The sequence below is a fragment of the Nerophis lumbriciformis genome, linkage group LG04, assembly GCF_033978685.3.
Source record: "Nerophis lumbriciformis linkage group LG04, RoL_Nlum_v2.1, whole genome shotgun sequence".
NCBI classification, from domain to species: Eukaryota; Metazoa; Chordata; class Actinopteri; order Syngnathiformes; family Syngnathidae; genus Nerophis; species Nerophis lumbriciformis.
In genome coordinates, this window is record NC_084551.2 from 64,694,570 (window position 1) to 64,718,747 (window position 24,178).

The 24,178-nt window shown below is 39.5% G+C and overlaps 1 protein-coding gene across 3 annotated transcripts in view; it reads right to left on the bottom strand.

Moving 5' to 3' along the window:
• The window catches only part of bcam (basal cell adhesion molecule (Lutheran blood group)), a 267,906-nt gene that overhangs the window by 26,107 nt on the left and 217,621 nt on the right, over nt 1–24,178 (bottom strand). The window contains exons 10-14 of one of the 3 annotated variants that reach the window (XM_061958776.1): nt 19,746–19,887; nt 16,208–16,332; nt 6,668–6,809; nt 4,449–4,472; nt 3,869–3,901 (exon numbers count right to left, since the gene is read on the bottom strand). In XM_061958776.1, coding sequence (XP_061814760.1) covers nt 3,869–3,901; nt 4,449–4,472; nt 6,668–6,809; nt 16,208–16,332; nt 19,746–19,887 — 466 coding nt within the window. The remainder of the gene's footprint in view (nt 1–3,868; nt 3,902–4,448; nt 4,473–6,667; nt 6,810–16,207; nt 16,333–19,745; nt 19,888–24,178) is intronic. The other 2 variants (XM_061958777.1, XM_061958778.1) reach the window with 2 other exon arrangements.

Sequence of the window (24,178 nt, forward strand, 5' to 3'; positions counted from 1 at the left end):
GTGGAACTCCCTGTGTGGGTTCTAGATGAAACCCTTGAAATACGAAAGGGTTCTTAGTGGAACTCCCTGCGTGGGTTCTAGATGAAAGTCTTGAAATACAAAAGGGTTCTTAGTGGAACTCCCTGTGTGGGTTCTAGATGAAACCCTTGAAATACGAAAGGGTTCTTAGTGGAACTCCCTGCGTGGGTTCTAGATGAAAGTCTTGAAATACAAAAGGGTTCTTAGTGGAACTCCCTGTGTGAGTGCTAGATGAAACCCTTGAAACATGAAATGGTTCTTAGTGGAACTCCCTGCGTGGGTTCTAGATGAAAGTCTTGAAATACAAAAGGGTTCTTAGTGGAACTCCCTGTGTGGGTTCTAGATGAAACCCTTGAAATACGAAAGGGTTTCTTAGTGGAACTCCCTGTGTGGGTTCTAGATGAAACCCTTGACAAACGAAAGGGTTCTTAGTGGAACTCCCTGTGTGGGTTCTAGATAAAACCCTTGAAATACGAAAGGGTTTCTTAGTGGAACTCCCTGCGTGGGTTCTAGATGAAAGTCTTGAAATACAAAAGGGTTCTTAGTGGAACTCCCTGTGTGGGTTCTAGATGAAACCCTTGAAATACGAAAGGGTTCTTAGTGGAACTCCCTGCATAGGTTCTAGATGAAACCCTTGACAAACGAAAGGGTTCTTAGTGGAACTCCCTGTGTGGGTTCTAGATGAAACCCTTGAAATACGAAAGGGTTCTTAGTGGAACTCCCTGCATAGGTTCTAGATGAAACCCTTGACAAACGAAAGGGTTCTTAGTGGAACTCCCTGTGTGGGTTCTAAATGAAACCCTTGAAATACGAAAGGGTTCTTAGTGGAACTCCCTGTGTGGGTTCTAGATGAAAGTCTTGAAATACAAAAGGGTTCTTAGTGGAACTCCCTGCGTGGGTTCTAGATGAAACCCTTGAAATACGAAAGGGTTCTTAGTGGAACTCCCTGCATAGGTTCTAGATGAAACCCTTGACAAACGAAAGGGTTCTTAGTGGAACTCCCTGTGTGGGTTCTAGATGAAACCCTTGAAATACGAAAGGGTTCTTAGTGGAACTCCCTGCGTGGGTTCTAGATGAAAGTCTTGAAATACAAAAGGGTTCTTAGTGGAACTCCCTGTGTGGGTTCTAGATGAAACCCTTGAAATACGAAAGGGTTCTTAGTGGAACTCCCTGCGTGGGTTCTAGATGAAAGTCTTGAAATACAAAAGGGTTCTTAGTGGAACTCCCTGTGTGGGTTCTAGATGAAACCCTTGAAATACGAAAGGGTTCTTAGTGGAACTCCCTGCATAGGTTCTAGATGAAACCCTTGACAAACGAAAGGGTTCTTAGTGGAACTCCCTGCGTGGGTTCTAGATGAAAGTCTTGAAATACAAAAGGGTTCTTAGTGGAACTCCCTTTGTGGGTTCTAGATGAAACCCTTGAAATACGAAAGGGTTCTTAGTGGAACTCCCTGCATAGGTTCTAGATGAAACCCTTGACAAACGAAAGGGTTCTTAGTGGAACTCCCTGTGTGGGTTCTAGATGAAACCCTTGAAATACGAAAGGGTTCTTAGTGGAACTCCCTGCGTGGGTTCTAGATGAAAGTCTTGAAATACAAAAGGGTTCTTAGTGGAACTCCCTGCGTGGGTTCTAGATGAAACTCTTGAAATACGAAAGGGTTCTTAGTGGAACTCCCTGCGTGGGTTCTAGATGAAAGTCTTGAAATACAAAAGGGTTATTAGTGGAACTCCCTGTGTGGGTTCTAGATGAAACCCTTGAAATACGAAAGGGTTTTTAGTGGAACTCCCTGTGTGGGTTCTAGATGAAACCCTTGAAATACGAAAGGGTTCTTAGTGGAACTCCCTGTGTGGGTTCTAGATGAAACCCTTGAAATACGAAAGGGTTCTTAGTGAAACTCCCTGCGTGGGTTCTAGATGAAAGTCTTGAAATACAAAAGGGTTCTTAGTGGAACTCCCTGTGTGGGTTCTAGATGAAACCCTTGAAATACGAAAGGGTTCTTAGTGGAACTCCCTGCGTGGGTTCTAAATGAAAGTCTTGAAATACAAAAGGGTTCTTAGTGGAACTCCCTGTGTGGGTTCTAGATGAAACCCTTGAAATACGAAAGGGTTCTTAGTGGAACTCCCTGCGTGGGTTCTAGATGAAAGTCTTGAAATACAAAAGGGTTCTTAGTGGAACTCCCTGTGTGGGTTCTAGATGAAACCCTTGAAATACGAAAGGGTTCTTAGTGGAACTCCCTGCGTGGGTTCTAGATGAAAGTCTTGAAATACAAAAGGGTTCTTAGTGGAACTCCCTGCGTGGGTTCTAGATGAAAGTCTTGAAATACAAAAGGGTTCTTAGTGGAACTCCCTGTGTGGGTTCTAGATGAAACCCTTGAAATACGAAAGGGTTCTTAGTGGAACTCCCTGCGTGGGTTCTAGATGAAAGTCTTGAAATACAAAAGGGTTCTTAGTGGAACTCCCTGTGTGGGTTCTAGATGAAACCCTTGAAATACGAAAGGGTTCTTAGTGGAACTCCCTGCGTGGGTTCAAGATGAAAGTCTTGAAATACAAAAGGGTTCTTAGTGGAACTCCCTGTGTGGGTTCTAGATGAAACCCTTGAAATACGAAAGGGTTCTTAGTGGAACTCCCTGCGTGGGTTCTAGATGAAAGTCTTGAAATACAAAAGGGTTCTTAGTGGAACTCCCTGTGTGGGTTCTAGATGAAACCCTTGAAATACGAAAGGGTTCTTAGTGGAACTCCCTGCGTGGGTTCTAGATGAAAGTCTTGAAATACAAAAGGGTTCTTAGTGGAACTCCCTGTGTGGGTTCTAGATGAAACCCTTGAAATACGAAAGGGTTCTTAGTGGAACTCCCTGCGTAGGTTCTAGATGAAACCCTTGACAAACGAAAGGGTTCTTAGTGGAACTCCCTGTGTGGGTTCTAGATGAAACCCTTGAAATACGAAAGGGTTCTTAGTGGAACTCCCTGCGTGGGTTCTAGATGAAACCCTTGAAATACGAAAGGGTTCTTAGTGGAACTCCCTGTGTGAGTTCTATATGAAACCCTTGAAACATGAAAGGGTTCTTAGTGGAACTCCCTGCATAGGTTCTAGATGAAACCCTTGACAAACGAAAGGGTTCTTAGTGGAACTCCCTGTGTGGGTTCTAGATGAAACCCTTGAAATACGAAAGGGTTCTTAGTGGAACTCCCAGCGTGGGTTCTAGATGAAAGTCTTGAAATACAAAAGGGTTCTTAGTGGAACTCCCTGTGTGGGTTCTAGATGAAACCCTTGAAATACGAAAGGGTTCTTAGTGGAACTCCCTGCGTGGGTGCTTTGTAGAACCTCTCATGGGGGGTTCTGGGTGGAACCTTACACACACAGTTCTAGGTAGAACCCTCCAAAAGGGTTCCAGGTGGAAAAAGGTTCTACCTGGAGCCAAAAAGGGTTCTCCTATGAGGACGAGCCGAAGAACCATATATGGTTCTACTTAGCACTTTTATTTCTAAGAGTGTAGAACAACCTATCTGGACTCGATAAAAGAATCGATAAGGAATCGGTTCGATACGAGGATTCGATAATAGGCTCGAACTCGATAATTTTTTTATCAAACATCATCCCTAATCAGGATTGTGAATGATAGGTGAAATTCCCCCACCAAAAACAATATAATCTCACTGTACCTAACTAATAAATACGTATTGTCCATGATTTCTACGCAAGACGTCTGTTGGCACAAGGACAGTAACACAAGTGTGCGTACACAAACACTTCAGCTCTCTTAAAAAACACAAACATTGTGCGCGCACAGAGACGGCGATACACAAAAACACGTGACGACAAACAGCGTGTCAGAGAGGTTAGCGGTTACAGACCTGACTTAAGCGCAGGGTTTCCAGAGAGCAGCACTTTTTGAGAGAAAGAAAGTAGCTCAGTCGGGCAGCTCAGCAAAACCATAACACAAAGGCCTACGCACAAAACACACCCTAAAAGAGGAGAAACGTGCGGCGAGGAAGCGGCAGTCGAGTGGAAGAGTTCAAAAGGAGACACACAAGAGTGGAAAGGAAGGGATAGAATAGAATAGAGTCCTTTATTGTCCCCTGAGGGCCACAAAAAAAACACAAAAAAAACGTGTCGTAGCATCCACAAAATAGAGGACAGATGTCATTACAAAGGTGACGAGAAAAGAAGAAGAAGAACAATATACAATATCCACAGTGTTTGGTAGCAAGAGGAATAATGTACAAGATTACAGTGCGGCAGAGGAACGTGCGTGTGTGTGTGTGTGTGTGTGTGTGGGTGTGTGTGTGTGTGAGATGGAGGAGGAGACAGGTGAAGTAGGAGGGATGGGGGGTGGGAGGGTGGGGTCGGTGTACTAAAATGACAGGGTCTGTACAACAAAGAGTCCTGAAAGGAGGAGGGAGAGGAGGAGGAGGAGGAGGGAGAAGGCTCTACCTCTGTTGGCGGAGTTGTCAAAAGCTGCAAGGGGGAAGAAGAACAAAAAGGAGGAGCGCGTTGGTGGTGCAGGGAAAAAAATTGCAGCTTCTTCTCCACAGAAATTAGCACGGTTTTGTGTAAACAAAAAGGCCCCCCCCAAAAAATACACAAGTCACCTAATTTTGGTGATTCTGAACATACAGGTAAAAGCCAGTGAATTAGAATATTTTGAAAAACTTGATTTATTTCAGTAATTGCATTCAAAAGGTGTAACTTGTACATTATGTTTATTCATTGCACACAGACTGATGCATTCAAATGTTTATTTCATTTCATTTTGATGATTTGAAGTGGCAACAAATGAAAATCCAAAATTCCGTGTGTCACAAAATTAAGGCTAATACAAAAAAAGGGATTTTTAGAAATGTTGGCCAACTGAAAAAGTATGAAAATGAAAAATATGAGCATGTACAATACTCAATACTTGGTTGGAGCTCCTTTTGCCTCAATTACTGCGTTAATGCGGCGTGGCATGGAGTCGATGAGTTTCTGGCACTGCTCAGGTGTTATGAGAGCCCAGGTTGCTCTGATAGTGGCCTTCAACTCTTCTGCGTTTTTTGGGTCTGGCATTCTGCATCTTCCTTTTCACAATACCCCACAGATTTTCTATGGGGCTAAGGTCAGGGGAGTTGGCGGGCCAATTTAGAACAGAAATACCATGGTCCGTAAACCAGGCACGGGTAGATTTTGCGCTGTGTGCAGGCGCCAAGTCCTGTTGGAACTTGAAATCTCCATCTCCATAGAGCAGGTCAGCAGCAGGAAGCATGAAGTGCTCTAAAACTTGCTGGTAGACGGCTGCGTTGACCCTGGATCTCAGGAAACAGAGTGGACCGACACCAGCAGATGACATGGCACCCCAAACCATCACCCAACCATGCAAATTTTGCATTTCCTTTGGAAATCGAGGTCCCAGAGTCTGGAGGAAGACAGGAGAGGCACAGGATCCACGTTGCCTGAAGTCTAGTGTAAAGTTTCCACCATCAGTGATGGTTTGGGGTGCCATGTCATCTGCTGGTGTCGGTCCACTCTGTTTCCTGAGATCCAGGGTCAACGCAGCCGTCTACCAGCAAGTTTTAGAGCACTTCATGCTTCCTGCTGCTGACCTGCTCTATGGAGATGGAGATTTCAAGTTCCAACAGGACTTGGCGCCTGCACACAGCGCAAAATCTACCCGTGCCTGGTTTACGGACCATGGTATTTCTGTTCTAAATTGGCCCGCCAACTCCCCTGACCTTAGCCCCATAGAAAATCTGTGGGGTATTGTGAAAAGGAAGATGCAGAATGCCAGACCCAAAAACGCAGAAGAGTTGAAGGCCACTATCAGAGCAACCTGGGCTCTCATAACACCTGAGCAGTGCCAGAAACTCATCGACTCCATGCCACGCCGCATTAACGCAGTAATTGAGGCAAAAGGAGCTCCAACCAAGTATTGAGTATTGTACATGCTCATATTTTTCATTTTCAGACTTTTCAGTTGGCCAACATTTCTAAAAAATCCCTTTTTTGTATTAGCCTTAAGTAAAATTCTAATTTTGTGACACACGGAATTTTGGATTTTCATTTGTTGCCACTTCAAATCATCCAAATTAAATGAAATAAACATTTGAATGCATCAGTCTGTGTGCAATGAATAAATATAATGTACAAGTTACACCTTTTGAATGCAATTACTGAAATAAATCAAGTTTTTCAAAATATTCTAATTTACTGGCTTTTACCTGTATATAACGATGATTAAAATCAGGCACTTTGAAGCTTTTTTTAGGGATATTGCGTGATGGGTAAAATTTTGAAAAAAACTTCAAAAATATAATAAGCCACTGGGAACTGATTTTTAATGGTTTTAACCATTCTGAAAATGTGATAATGCTCCCCTTTAAGTCACTCCTCTCCACTTTGTTTGTAATTCTAAGCATAAATTCCCCTGATTGTGACATTTCAAGGGCCTTTCTCAGAGGAAACGGGTGCCTGGAGAAAAAGCTTGATTCACATTTCTTTTGATTATGGTGCCAAAGAATCAGCTTCAAATTTGTGCATGCAGCAAAGACTTTTCAATGAGGCGTCAGATGAACTCGAACATGGACTTCTACCATGTTCATGTTAGTTGCGCTAGAACAACAGAGCTCACGGTCAAATGGAAAGCGTCCACTTTGACGGGAGATGAAATGGCATCTGACCTCTTTTGAGAGACACGACGAAAGCCTTGCTGTCTGTCCCGTGCTCGTTGGCGACCTGGCAGGTCACGCCGCCCTTCATGACGTCGGCGGTGGCCGGGAGGATGACGGTGCTCACCACCTTGATGCCTTCCACCGTCACTGACTGGGTGACAACACAAGCACACGTCGTAGGATCAAAGCATGTTCACACGTTCTGTTGATGCGGTGGTGATTGCCGGGCGTGTAACGGTACGCGCGTTCCTCGGCTCACGAGGCACACCAGGTTTAAACAAAAAGCTTAACAAAACAACGGAGAAAGACAAGTGGATAAGAGAAAATAGAAGTCCGTGGAGATGGGGAACGACGCACTTTCACAATATTATGTTAGATCCACTATGGACTGGAGTCTCACTAGTATGTTAGATCCACTATGGACTGGACTCTCACACTATTATGTTAGATCCACAATGGACTGGACTCTCATAATATTATGTTAGATCCACTATGGACTGGACTCTCACTATTATGTTAGATCCACTATGGACTGGACTCTCACTATTATGTTAGATTCACTATGGACTGGACTCTCATGTTAGATCCACTATGGACTGGACTCTCACACTATTATGTTAGATCCACTATAGACTGGACTCTCACACTATTATGTTAGATCCACTATGGACTGGACTCTCACTATTATGTTAGATCCACTATGGACTGGACACTCACTATTATGTTAGATCCACTATGGACTGGACTCTCATGTTGGATCCACTATGGACTGGACTCACACACTATGATGTTAGATCCACTATGGACTGGACTAACACACTATTATGTTAGATCCACCATGGACTGGACTCTCACACTATTATGTTAGATCCACTATGGACTGGACTCTCACACTATTATGTTAGATCCACTATGGACTGGACTCTCACTATTATGTTAGATCCACTATGGACTGGACTCTCACACTATTATGTTAGATCCACGATGGACTGGACTAACACACTATTATGTTAGATCCACCATGGACTGGACTCTCACACTATTATGTTAGATCCACTATGGACTGGACTCTCACTATTATGTTAGATCCACTATGGACTGGACTCTCATGTTGGATCCACTATGGACTGGACTCTCACACTATTATGTTAGATCCACTATGGACTGGACTCTCATAATATTATGTTAGATCCACTATGGACTGGACTCTCACTATTATGTTAGATCCACTATGGACTGGACTCTCATGTTAGATCCACTATGGACTGGACTCTCACACTATTATGTTAGATCCACTATGGACTGGACTCTCACACTATTATGTTAGATCCACTATGGACTGGACTCTCACACTATTATGTTAGATCCACTATGGACTGGACTCTCACACTATTATGTTAGATCCACTATGGACTGGACTCTCACACTATTATGTTAGATCCACTATGGACTGGACTCTCACGCTATTATGTTAGATCCACTATGGACTGGACTCTCACACTATTATGTTAGATCCACTACGGACTGGACTCTCATAATATTATGTTAGATCCACTATGGACTGGACTCTCACTTTATTATGTTAGATCCACTATGGACTGGACTCTCACTATTATGTTAGATCCACTATGGACTGGACTCTCACACTATTATGTTAGACCCACTATGGATTGGACTCTCACACTATTATGTTAGATCCACTATGGACTGGACTCTCACACTATTATGTTAGATCCACTATGGACATGAGTCTCACACTATTATGTTAGATCCACTATGGACTGGACTTTCACACTATTATGTTAGATCCACCATGGACTGGACTCTCATGTTAGATCCACAATGGACTGGACTCTCACTATTATGTTAGATCCACTATGGACTGGACTCTCATGTTAGATCCACTATGGACTGGACTCTCACTTTATTATGTTAGATCCACTATGGACTGGACTCTCACACTATTATGTTAGATCCACTATGGACTGGACTCTCACACTATTATGTTAGATTCACAATGGACTGGACTCTCACACTATTATGTTAGATCCACTATGGACTGGACTCTCACACTATTATGTTAGATCCACTATGGACTAGACTCTCTTGCTATTATGTTAGATCCACTATGGACTGGACTCTCACATTATTATGATAGATCCACTATGGACTGGACTCTCACACTATGATGTTAGGTCCACTATGGACTGGACTCCCATAATATTATGTTAGATCCACTATGGACTGGACTCTCACACTATTATGTTAGATCCACTATGGACTGGACTCTCACACTATTATGTTAGATCCACTATGGACTGGACTCTCATAATATTATGTTAGATCCACTATGGACTGGACTCTCATAATATTATGTTAGATCCACTATGGACTGGACTCTCACTTTATTATGTTAGATCCACTATGGACTGTACTCTCACTTTATTATGTTAGATCCACTATGGACTGGACTCTCACACTATTATGTTAGATCCACTATGGACTGGACTCTCACGCTATTATGTTAGATCCACTATGGACTGGACTCTCACACTATTATGTTAGATCCACTACGGACTGGACTCTCATAATATTATGTTAGATCCACTATGGACTGGACTCTCACTTTATTATGTTAGATCCACTATGGACTGGACTCTCACTATTATGTTGGATCCACTATGGACTGGACTCTCACACTATTATGTTAGACCCACTATGGATTGGACTCTCACACTATTATGTTAGATCCACTATGGACTGGACTCTCACACTATTATGTTAGATCCACTATGGACATGAGTCTCACACTATTATGTTAGATCCACTATGGACTGGACTCACACACTATGATGTTAGATCCACTATGGACTGGACTAACACACTATTATGTTAGATCCACCATGGACTGGACTCTTACACTATTATGTTAGATCCACTATGGACTGGACTCTCACACTATTATGTTAGACCCACTATGGATTGGACTCTCACACTATTATGTTAGATCCACTATGGACTGGACTCTCACACTATTATGTTAGATCCACTATGGACAGGAGTCTCACACTATTATGTTAGATCCACTATGGACTGGACTCACACACTATGAACTAGATCCACTATGGACAGGAGTCTCACACAATTATGTTAGATCCACTATGGACTGGACTCAGACACTATTAACTAGATCCACAATGGACTGGACTCTCACACTATTATGTTAGATCCACTACGGACTGGACTCTCATAATATTATGTTAGATCCACTATGGACTGGACTCTCATACTATTATGTCAGATCCACTATGGACTGGACTCTCACTATTATGTTAGATCCACTATGGACTGGACTCTCACACTATTATGTTAGATCCACTATGGACTGGACTCTCATAATATTATGTTAGATCCACTATGGACTGGACTCTCACTTTATTATGTTAGATCCACTATGGACTGGACTCTCACACTATTAACTAGATCCACTATGGACTGGACTCTCACACTATTATGTTAGATCCACTATGGAATGGACTCTCACACTATGAACTAGATCCACTATGGACAGGAGTCTCACACTATTATGTTAGATCCACTATGGACTGGACTCTCACACTATGAACTAGATCCACTATGGACAGGACTCTCACACTATTATGTTAGATCCACTATGGACTGGACTCTCACACTATGAACTAGATCAACTATGGACAGAAGTCTCACACTATTATGTTAGATCCACTATGGACTGGACTCACACACTATGATGTTAGATCCACTATGGACTGGACTCTCATAATATTATGTTAGATCCACTATGGACTGGACTCTCACTATTATGTTAGCTCCACTATGGACTGGACTCTCATGTTAGATCCACTATGGACTGGACTCTCACACTATTATGTTAGATCCACTATGGACTGGACTCTCATAATATTATGTTAGATCCACTATGGACTGGACTCTCATACTATTATGTTAGATCCACTATGGACTGGACTCTCATAATATTATGTTAGATCCACTATTGACTGGATTCTCATACTATTATGTTAGATCCACTATGGACTGGACTCTCATCATATTATGTTAGATCCACTATGGACTAGACTTTCATAATATTATGTTAGATCCACTACGGACTGGACTCTCACACTATTATGTTAGATCCACTATGGACTGGACTCTCATACTATTATGTTAGATCCACTATTGACTGGACTCTCACACTATTATGTTAGATCCACTATGGACTGGACTCTCATAATATTATGTTAGATCCACTATGGACTGGATTCTCATACTATTATGTTATATCCACTATGGACTGGACTCTCATAATATTATGTTAGATCCACTATGGACTGGACTCTCATACTATTATGTTAGATCCACTATGGACTGGACTCTCACTATTATGTTAGATCTACTATGGACTGGACTCTCACACTATGATGTTAGATCCACTATTGACTGTTCTCTCATAATATTATGTTAGATCCACTATGGACTGGACTCTCATGTTAGATCCACTATGGACTGGACTCTCACACTATTATGTTAGATCCACTATTGACTGTTCTCTCATAATATTATGTTAGATCCACTATGAAATGGACTCTAACACTATTATGCTAGATCCGCTATGGACTGGACTCTCACACTATTATGTTAGATCCACTATGGACTGGACTCTCATGTTAGATCCACTATGGACTGGACTCTCACACTATTATGTTAGATCCACTATGGACTGGACTCTCATGTTAGATCCACTATGGACTGGACACTCACACTATTATGTTAGATCCACGATGGACTAGACTCTCACTTTATTATGTTAGATCCACTATGGACTGGACTCTCACACTATTATGTTAGATCCACTATGGACTGGACTCTCACACTATTATGTTAGATCCACTATGGACTGGACTCTCACACTATTATGTTAGATCCACTATGGACTGGACTCTCACACTATTATGTTAGATCCACTATGGATTGGACTCTCATGTTAGATCCACTATGGACTGGACTCTCACACTATTATGTTAGATCCACTATGGACTGGACTCTCATAATATTATGTTAGATCCACTATGGACTGGACTCTCACTTTATTATGTTAGATCCACTATGGACTGGACTCTCACTATTATGTTAGATCCACTATGGACTGGACTCTCACACTATTATGTTAGATCCACTATGGACTGGACTCTCACTTTATTATGTTAGATCCACTATGGACTGGATTCTCACTATCATATTAGATCCACTATGGACTGGACTCTCACTATTATGTTAGATCCACTATGGAGTGGACTCTCACAATATTATGTTAGATCCACTATGGACTGGACTCTCACTTTATTATGTTAGATCCACTATGGACTGGACTCTCACTATTATGTTAGATCCACTATGGACTGGACTCTCACTATTATGTTAGATCCACTATGGACTGGACTCTCACACTATTATGTTAGACCCACGATGGACTGGACTCTCATAATATTATGTTAGATCTACTATGGACTGGACTCACACACTATGATGTTAGATCCACTATGGACTGAACTAACACACTATTATGTTAGATCCACCATGGACTGGACTCTCACACTATTATGTTAGATCCACTATGGACTGGACTCTCACTATTATGTTAGATCTACTATGGACTGGACTCTCACACTATTATGTTAGATCCACTATGGAATGGACTCTCATAATATTATGTTAGATCCACTATGGACTGGACTCTCACAATATTATGTTAGATCCACTATGGACTGGACTCTCACACTATTATGTTAGATCCACTATGGACTGGACTCTCACACTATTATGTTAGATCCACTATGGACTGGACCCTCATGTTAGATCCACTATGGACTGGATTCTCACTATTATGTTAGATCCACTATGGACTGGACTCTCATGTTAGATCCACTATGGACTGGACTCTCATAATATTATGTTAGATCCACTATGGACTGGACTCTCACTTTATTATGTTAGATCCACTATGGACTGGACTCTCACTATTATGTTAGATCCACTATGGACTGGACTCTCACACTATTATGTTAGATCCACTATGGACTGGACTCTCACTATTATGTTAGATCTACTATGGACTGGACTCTGACACTATTATGTTAGAGCCACTATGGACTGGACTCTCACACTATTATGTTAGATCCACTATGGATTGGACTCTCACACTATTATGTTAGATCCACTATGGACTGGACTCTCACTATTATGTTAGATCCACTATGGATTGGACTCTCATGTTAGATCCACTATGGAGTGGACTCTCACACTATTATGTTAGATCCACTATGGACTGGACTCTCACAATATTATGTTAGATCCACTATGGACTGGACTCTCACACTATTATGTTAGATCCACTATGGACTGGACTCTCACATTATTATGTTAGATCCACTATGGACTGGACTCTCACACTATGATGTTAGATCCACTATGGACTGGACTCTCACTATTATGTTAGATCTACTATGGACTGGACTCTCATAATATTATGTTAGATCCACTATGGACTGGACTCTCACACTATTATGTTAGATCCACTATGGACTGGACTCTCATAATATTATGTTAGATCCACTATGGACTGGATTCTCATACTATTATGTTAGATCCACTATGGACTGGACTCTCATAATATTATGTTAGATCCACTATGGACTGGACTCTCACACTATTATGTTAGATCCACTATGGACTGGACTCTCATAATATTATGTTAGATCCACTATGGACTGGATTCTCATACTATTATGTTAGATCCACTATGGACTGGACTCTCATAATATTATGTTAGATCCACTATGGACTGGATTCTCATACTATTATGTTATATCCACTATGGACTGGACTCTCATAATATTATGTTAGATCCACTATGGACTGGACTCTCATGTTAGATCCACTATGGACTGGACTCTCACACTATTATGTTAGATCCACTATGGACTGGACTCTCATAATATTATGTTAGATTTTTTTTCCCAAAATTCATTGTATGTTATACTCTTCTGACACCACCAGATGGCAGTATAAGTGTCCACATAAGTGGCCATAAGACCCCAATTCAGTAGTGTACACAATTTTGGAAATAAGAGCTAAAAGGTGCTGTCCTTGCATGTGGCCACTAAGCCTTTAGAGGTTTAAGTGTCCTGTTTGGCTTTGGGGTGTTGTTGAATAACTGCCAGTGTATCGGCAGAATTGGACATTGACATTTTTTCTAAATGTAACATGGAATAAAAAAGCCTTTGGAAAATCATGTAAAATGTAACACAGCAAAAATGTACTGATTGTTTGCCTTTAACCTGAGGGTTAAAGGCAAAGTACGTACCGGAACTGTGATATTGGCGTACCGCAGCGTTTCTCAAAGTGTGGGGCGCGCCCCACTGGTGGGGAATAGAGACATGACAGGTGGGGCGCGAGGAACGGGAGGAAATTTCACTTTAAATTTTTTTTTTAAATTATTATATTCTTAGATTATTTTTTTTTACTATGCTTTCATTTTCTATACACACTGTAAATCACTTTGTGATTCTGTCTGTGAAATCCGCTATATAAATAAATGGAAATTACCGGTACTTATTTTTACTGTAGGCTTTATATTTCTCGGTACGAGCGAAAGTTTGACAGACATAGCAACAGTAACTAATGGGGGCGGGGCTAAGCGGAACAAACTTTCGCGCGGATGGGTAGCAGGCTAATGTGTGGATCACAATTACACAAATATATACATTTGTGACTCGCACCTCAAAGGTCGTCGAGCCAGAGCCAGCGCCTGCAGAGAAACAAAAATGTGACGGGCACACACTGTGTCATTCACCGGGAAGCACTCGCGTCAAGGCAGCTCAGCCCCGAACTCAATGAGGTTTTAACAGATGTTGTGAGCGCGGTAAATTTGATCAAAACACGACCACTGAAAGTGCGACTGTTCTCTGCACTGTGTGAGGAAATGGGAGCTGATCATACAGCCGTGCTGTTTCACAGTGAAGCAAGGTGGCTCTCCTGGGGGAAAGTGCTGTCACTTGCCCTGTCTTGCCAAATGCATAGCTCCTCCTTTTTTATGTTGCAAAGATTGCAAAGTGGCACTTTTATTGTATTTATTATTGAACTTGATGCAAGTTATTTGATTTATTATTGAACTTGATGCAAGTTATAACACTTTTTTTGATTTATTATTGAACTTGATGCAAGTTATAACACTTTTGTTTTATTTATTATTGAACTTGATGCAAGTTATAACACTTTTTTTGATTTCTTATTGAACGTGATGCAAGTTATAACACTTTTTTTTATTATTGAACTTGATGCAAGTTATAACACTTTTGTTTTATTTATTATTGAACTTGATGCAAGTTATAACACTTTTTTTGATTTATTATTGAACTTGACGCAAGTTATTTGATTTATTATTGAACTTGATGCAAGTTATAACACTTTTTTTGATTTATTATTGAACGTGATGCAAGTTATAACACTTTTTGATTTATTATTGAACTTGATGCAAGTTATAACACTTTTTTTGATTTATTATTGAACTTGATGCAAGTTATTTGATTTATTATTGAACTTGATGCAAGTTATAACACTTTTTTTGATTTATTATTGAACGTGATGCAAGTTATAACACTTTTTTTGATTTATTATTGAACTTGATGCATGTTATAACACTTATTTGATTTATTATTGAACTTGATGCATGTTATAACACTTATTTGATTTATTATTGAACTTGATGCAAGTTATAACACTTTTTTTGATTTATTATTGAACGTGATGCAAGTTATAACACTTTTTTTGATTTATTATTGAACGTGATGCAAGTTATAACACTTTTTTTTATTTATTGTTGAACTTGATGCAAGTTATACCACAGCTGCACAGTTATTTTATTTATTATTGAACTTAATGTTATTTTATGTTATTGAGTTTGAATGTATACAACTTGATGTTCAATAAATTTGAAAATGTTAAAGCTTGGCATTAGCGCTCTGTTGGGGCGATGGGGGCAGGTGGGGCTTGAAAACTCCCCCTTGTCCAAAGTGGGGGATGACAAAAAAAGTTTGAGAACCACTGGCGTACCGTCACACCGCTAGTGGGTGATGATATTTTTTTTCAAAGCACAAACTTCTTTGAACTCTTAAAAACATGGATATTTGTGCAAAAGCCAACACCCTTTTCAATGCTGCAAAACTGCCGTCGTCAGCATTCGCACATGAAACGAGCCAAGTTAAAGAGGACTCATTATCTTTTTATCCTGTTTTATTATTTTACTTCATGCCATGCCAAGCAGCACCCGGCCTGTGGGCTTTTCTTCTCACAAATTCAGCACATGATTTGTTAAATGTACGATTAAAACGGGACTTTTTTTTTTATTTTATTTTTTTTTGTATCCCTCCCGAGCTCAGTGAACCCGTGTGAAGTTCAGTTGATCTGTTTTTTTTTTTATTGCTTCACTTTGGAAATGATTCCCCCTCCTACCTCTTTTCCTGAGGGCTTCCAGGTGAACTGAGGGGCGGGGGACCCGTAGGCCGAGCACCTGAGGGTCACCATGTCTCCTTCCTTGGACACTTCTCCGGCGATAGGCGCCTCGATCATTGGCTTTCCTAAATAGCACCAAAAAAAAAAAAAAAAAATGACATTAGCAATGTCGGGGCGTATCCGACGAGGTAGGGAAGCGACGCCCTCGCTTAGCAGCTTCCTCCAACTGTGTTATGTCCTTCCTGACTAACGTGCATTGTTACATCCTGTTGGCATGCACAAGCTTGTTATTGGAAAGTAACCCTCAAATAGATGCACTGCAAAAACTGAAATCTAAGTAAGATGAAATATCTCAAATAAGGGTGATATTTGCTTATTTTCTGTCTGATAAGATCATTCTTCTCACTAAGCAGATTTTATGTTAGAGTGTTTTACTTGTTTTAAGTGATCTAAATGATCTCAGTAAGATATTACAGCTTGTTGCTGAGATTTGATGACCTATATTGAGTAAAACATGCTTGAAACTAGAATATCAAGTGTTGCAAAGCTGTGTCATCAACACTCACAAGTATAAAACTGCTTTTTTAAAGTAATAATTTCTTATTTCAAGCATGAAAAAATATATAATTAAAACGGATGGAATTTGCAGTTTTATTTTCAATGAAACAATAGAAAATACGTACTCATATAGTAGTACAGTTGCCACAGTACAGTAAACGGACAGTTAATATTTAAACATTTAACTATTTTGAACAGAAATAGTTCATGCACATTCAGATGAATTCTTCAAAATTACAATTGAAAATGTTTTGGCCGGGGGCCGGGCTGTATATATATGCGCACTAATTGACTGAAAGAGCACGCACTTGGCGCGATGATGTCATGTTATCGATGGAAAAATGCATTTTTAGACAATATGATTTGCCTGAGCGGATAGGAGACCCCCAGAGTAACAAGCAGTTGCCTTGCTGCCTTTCCATTAAGAACAATTAATTAGTTTTTAGTATAAGTTTGCTGGTTTCAAGAAATGTAATGCCGTGCGCATATTATTATGTCAAGATAATGGCACTAGCATTTACTTAACGTATTTTTCGGACTATAACTCGCAGTTTTTTTTATAGTTTGGCTGGGCTCCAGTGCGACTTATATATGTTTTTTTCCTTTTTTATTATGCATTTTCGGCAGGTGCGACTTATACTCCGAAAAATACGGTAATTTAAGTATATTTTTCAAAAAGGTCTCATATTTGTTTTTTCTACCAAGAAAAGTGCACTTGTTATTAGTGAGAATATACTTATTTTAAGGTATTTTTGGGGTAATTTTACTTGTTTTGGAAAGTCTTGACAAGCCAAATTTTCTTGTTCTATTACCAGATAAATTTGCTTAGTTCAAGTAAAATACCCCTCATTTTTAAATTTTTTTCCCCTTGTTTTTGAACACTGACTTTTTGCAGTGGATGTTGCGGACCATGACTTCAAAACAGAACCAATGTGAATCACAGATCAAAGAGGATCTGTAAAATGGGAACTGAACCTTTTGATGATATTACGGACGGTAGACGGTGAAATTCCAAAATTCCTTGCAATAGCTGGTTGAGAAATGTTGTTCTTAAACCGTTGGACAATTTGCTTATACATTTGTTCACAAAGTGGTGACCCTCGCCCTATCCCTGTTTGTGAATGACCGAGCATTTCATGGAAACTGCTTTTATACCCAATCCTGTTCCCAATTAGCCTGCTCACCTGTGGGATGTTCCAAATAAGTGTTTGATGAGCATTCCTCAACTTTCCCAGTCTTTTTTGCCACTTGTGCCAGCTTTTTTGAAACATGTTGCAGGCATCAAATTTCAAACGAGCTAATTTTTACAAAAAATAATAAAGTTGACCAGTTTGAACATTAAGTATCTTGTCTTTGCAGTCTATTCAATTGAATATAAGTTAAAAAGGATTTGCAAATCATTGTTTTCTGTTTTTATTTACCATTTACACCATACTTGCCAACCTTGAGACCTCCGATTTCGGGAGGTGGGGGGCGTGGTTAAGAGGGGAGGAGTATATATATAGCTAGAATTCACCAAGTCAAGTATTTCATATATATATATATATATATATATATATATATATATATATATATATATATATATATATATATATGTATATAAGAAATACTTGACTTTCAGTGAATTCTAGCTATATATATATATATATATATATATATATATATATATATATATATATATATATATATATATATATATATATATATATATATATATATATATATATATACATAAATATATATATATATATATATATATATATATATATATATATATATATATATATATATATATATATATATATATAATAAAAAAAATACTTGAATTTCAGTGTTCATTTATTTACACATATACACACACATAACACTCATCTACTCATTGTTGAGTTAAGGGTTGAATTGTCCATCCTCGTTCTATTCTCTGTCACTATTTTTCTAACCATGCTGAACACCCTTTCGCAGGTACCCAGAAAGGTTTCGAGTACCACCAAAAAAACGGAATCTCTGAAGACAGTATAAAAATCTGCGTTAAAGGTGTACAAATACTGTTTGTATAATAAGCATGTCATTGTTTACAAATGAGGGTTAAGAGATAAGTACTAAAAAAAAAAAAAAAAAGAATGTGGCTTGAGTACAGTTTTTTAATTGAGCTGCTGCATTTTTTGGTTGGGTTGTTTATTTATTTTGAGTAACTTCTACAATTCTAAAAGGGGAGGAATGTAATAGAGTGATCTATGTTTGTCTGTTGCCATCTCCTGGTGAATGTTGGCTATAGCGTACTGGGGTTACTTTTTGGTTGGCCAACGATTTACGTGGTGTTGCGCACCTGACGTCAAGTGTGTGAGTCTGTTCTGAAGTCTACAGTCTGAATTTCGGGAGATTTTCGGGAGAAAATTTGTCCCGGGAGGTTTTCGGGAGAGGCGCTGAATTTCGGGAGTCTCCCGGAAAATCCGGGAGGGTTGGCAAGTATGATTTACACAACGTCCCAACGTCACTGGTTTTAGGTTCTGTAGATAAACACTAAAGTGCTGTTATAGAAATGATCATTAACCATGAGGATTCTTGCGGGAACTCTCATTCAACCCTTTTTCGATTACGCATGCACCTCCTGGTAACCCCAGCACCTCCAAAACCCTCAAATCTAGACTCCAAACATCCCAGAACAAGCTAGTCAGATTACTTCTAGACCTCCACCCCAGATCCCACCTCGCTCCTACCCACTTCTCCAAAGTGGGCTGGCTCAGGGTGGAGGACAGAGTAAAACAACTTGCACTGAGCCTGGTCTATAAAATCCGCTACACCTCCCTGATACCGAAGTACATGTCAAACTAATTCCATAACGTAAATGACCTCCATAACCACGTCAAACCCAGATTACGATCTAACAAAGGTCTTAACTCATTCTCCTTCTATGCCACATCAATATGGAATGCACTCCCAACAGGTGCATCTCTATTATTTTGTAGTGTCCATGAGGTACCTTTGACAGTGAGGGTGACGCTCGACTGGGCTGTCAGTCTCGGCACCGACGGCACGGCTCCGACACACATGTAGTCTCCGGCTTTAGTGTAGGACACGTCCTGTATCGAGAGAGTTCCATCCTGAGAGAGGACCTCGGAGCCCTGCGGGGATAAAAGCAGCGAAAATGTCAGCCCTTTATTGACCCTGGTGATGATGGGTCAACTGACTTCGGTTTTTCGTCACCGTCATTGATCTAAAAACTAAGAAAAGTTCCGAAGTATTGAACAACATTTTGGCATAAAATAAGGGAAATGTTGTTCTTTTCCTGTTGGCTTATTGACTTCAATTGTACGTTGTATATTCCTATTCCTTGGCTGTGGAGGGGGGCGTGGTCTGCGGGCCTGCCACAGAGCAGGGTGTGTAAGGACCGGCCTCGAAGCCAGCGGCAGGTGAGTGGATTGCCCAGCTGGGGCTGGTTATCTAATAATAATAATAATAATAATAATAACTTGAATTTATATAGCGCTTTTCTAAGTACCCAAAGTCGCTTTACATGTAGAACCCATCATTCATTCACACCTGGTGGTGGTAAGCTACTTTCATAGCCACAGCTGCCCTGGGGTAGACTGACGGAAGCGTGGCTGCAATTTGCGCCAACGGCCCCTCCGACCACCACCTATCATTCATCATTCAATTCACCGGTGTGAGTGGCACCGGGGGTAAAGGGTGAAGTGTCCCGCCCAAGGACACAACGCCAGCGATTTTTGGATGGTAAGAAGCGGGGAGCGAACCTGCAACCCACAGGTTTCTGGCACGGTTGCTCTACCCACTACGCCATGCCGCCCCCAAATAAAAGTTCCGAAGTATTGGACAACATTTTGGCATAAAATAAGGGAAATGTTTTTTCTTTTCTTCACCTGTCGCCCTTATTAGCAGCAGCCGGGACGAGACACGTGGTTGGAGTTGGAGCAAAAGAGAGACACTAGAGAGCAAAGCAGAGACACACCGGACTGAAAAGTCCTATCTATATACTGCCGAAAAGCAAATCATACCGGTGGATGAAAATAAAAGACTTGATCCAACCTGAATACCGGACTCTCGTGCCAGTGTGTGGTGGTCAGGAGGACCCGCTAGAGGGCGACTTCTACAGGCGTTTGAAAGAAAAAGTGAACTTTTCTAACTTTTAATTTTATCTGCAGGTCATAAATAGTGATTTTTTAAATCCAGAAGATGGTGCCATTACGAAACGCTGAAACGGGGGTAGCGGGGGGTGTATATTGTAGGGGTTCTGGGTATTTGTTCTGTTGTGTTTATGTTGTGTTACGGTGCCGGATGTTCTCCCGAAATGTGTTTGTCATTCTTGTTTGGTGTGGGTTCACAGTGTGGCGCATATTTGTAACAGTGTTAAAGTTGTTTATACGGCCACCCTCAGTGTGACTGTGGAACAAGTATTCACTTGTGTGTGTGAAAAGCCGTAGATATTATGTGACTGGGGCGGCACGCAAAGGCAGTGCCTTTAAGGTTTATTGGCGCTCTGTACTTCTCCCTACGTCCGTGTACACAGCGGCGTTTTAAAAAGTCATATATTTTACTTTTTGAAACCGATACCGATAATTTTGAAACCGATACCGATAATTTCCGATAATACATATTAAAGCATTTCTCTCGATGCGCTTCAAGAGGTAGTCCCCTGAAATGGTTTTCACTTCACAGCTGTCATAGTTTTGATGCCTTTAGTGACAATCTACAACGTAAATAGTCATGAAAATAAAGAAAACAAATGAGAAGGTGTGTCCGAACGTTTGGCGTGTACTGTACATCTCGGGTCCAAATTAAAACACTTCACCTGCTACTAAAAATGTCGTAACATCTCGGAGATGGTTTGATCTTTTCCCATGCCGGATCTTCAAGATGAACACAAACTTCTTGTAAAATTTGTAAAATTAGACTTCTACAAAAAAAAAATGGTGGTGGTTCTAAGATTGACCCCTGTGGAACTCCCTAGAGAGTACAGACTCTTTTCTCTGGCCTTTAAAGACACCCCAAAAATGACGACGAGACACGAAATACAGCACATAGAAGCCCAGAATTAGGGATGTCCGATAATGGCTTTTTGCCGATATTCTGATATTGTCCAACTCTTTAATTACCGATACCGATATCAACCGATACCGATATCAACCGATATACACAGTCGTGGAATTAACACATTATTATGCCTAATTTGGACAATTGGTATGGTGAAGATAAGGTACTTTAAAAAAAAATTAATATAATAAAATAAGATAAATAAATTAAAAACATTTTCTTGAATAAAAAAGAAAGTAAAACAATATAAATACAGTTACATTGAAACTAGTAATTAATAAAAATGAGTAAAATTAAGTGTTAAAGGTTAGTACTATTAGTGGACCAATCATGTGTGCTTACGGACTGTATCCCTTGCAGACTGTATTGATAGTCTGGACTGATATTTTTTTTACTCTTCCCCCTTTCCCAATGTCACCTTTTTCCCCACCTTTTTTAAGGAGCGCCGTAAGTGGCTGATCCGTAGGCGGTCCCGTCTTGTCACCTTGTAACGTATGTCTGCTCTTAGTGGGACTGTGCCGAAAATGAAATTTCAGTTCTTATGTGTCTTGTACATGTTAAGGAATGGACAACAATAAAGCATCTTGAATCTTGATATATATTGATATATAATGTAGGGACCAGAATATTAATAACAGAAAGAAACAACACTTTTGTGTGAATGAGTGTGAATGGGGGAGGGAGTTTTTTTGGGTTGGTGCACTAATTGTAAGTGTATCTTGTGTATTTTATGTTGATTTAATAAAATAAAAAAAAATTAAAAAAAATACCATACCGATAATAAAAAAGCGATACCGATAATTTCCGATATTACATTTTAACGCATTTATCGGACATCTCTACCCAGAATGTCTACTTCTGAATGGGGGAACAAACGTTAAATGATTACTTGGTTCAGTTTTATTGTTATTTATTGTGTTGTTTATTGTTTATTATACCGAGAGTGGTTTCTTTTTTTTCCCCTTTTTGTCCTGTTTCGCTACTCAGGCAAATCATATAGTTGATATCGGCTGTACACATTTACTTTACAAAAGAGAAGTGTGGGATACTTCTCTTGTTGTCTTATTTGTATTTGACTTTATTAAATGTATTTATATTAGGGATGTCCGATAATGGCTTTTTGCCGATATCCGATATTCCGATATTGTCCAACTCTTTAATTACCGATATCAACCGATACTGATATATACAGTCGTGGAATTAACACATTATTATGCCTAATTTGGACAACCAGGTATGAGTGAAGATAAGGTCCTTTTTTTAAAAATATTAATCAAATAAAATAAGATAAATAAATTAAAAACATTTTCTTGAATTAAAAAAAAGAAAGTAAAACAATATAAAAACCGTTACATAGAAACTAGTAATTAATGAAAATGAGTCAAATTAAGTGTTAAAGGTTAGTACTATTAGTGGACCAATCATGTGTGCTTACGGACTGTATCCCTTGCAGACTGTATTGATATATATTGATATATAATGTAGGAACCACAATATTAATAACAGAAAGAAACAACACTTTTGTGTGAATGAGTGTAAATGGGGGAGGGAGTTTTGTTTGGGTTGGTGCACTAATTGTAATTGTATGTTGTGTTTTTTATGTTGATTTAATTTAAAAAAAAACAAACAAACAAAAAAAAAACGATACCGATAATAAAAAAAACGATACCGATAATTTCCGATATTACATTTTAAAGCATTTATCGGCCGATAATATCGGCAGGCCGATATTATTGGACATCTCTAATTTATATTATCATTTGGTGCAGCCGGGAGGGGATAGAAAGAGAAAAAAAGAGGGGGAAATTGCGGGGACAAGAGGGGGATAAGACAGAGAGACAACGACAACAGCAAACACAACAATAACAACATCAGCAAAATAGGATATGTACAAATATGATGGTAAAAGTTATAGCAAAGAAGCAGTGAAATAAATATTAATAACACAGAAATGACAATGAACAATATCACACTAGAAATGGAGCAATACAAATACCAATAGAAATAGCCAGAGGTGGGTAGAGTAGCCAGAAATTGTACTCAAGTAAGAGTACTGTTACTTTAGAGATTTATTACTCAAGTAAAAGGAAGGAGTAGTCACCCAAATATTTACTTGAGTAAAAGTAAAAAGTATGTTGTGAAAAAACTACTCAAGTACTGAGTAACTGATGAGTAACATACACACACACACATATATATATATATATATATATATATATATATATATATATATATATATATATATATATATATATATATATATATATGTGTGTTAATAAGGTTATCCAAAAAATAGTGCTCGATACCGTAGTAGAGCGCAATATATGTATGTGTGGGGAAAAAAATCACAAGACTATTTCATCT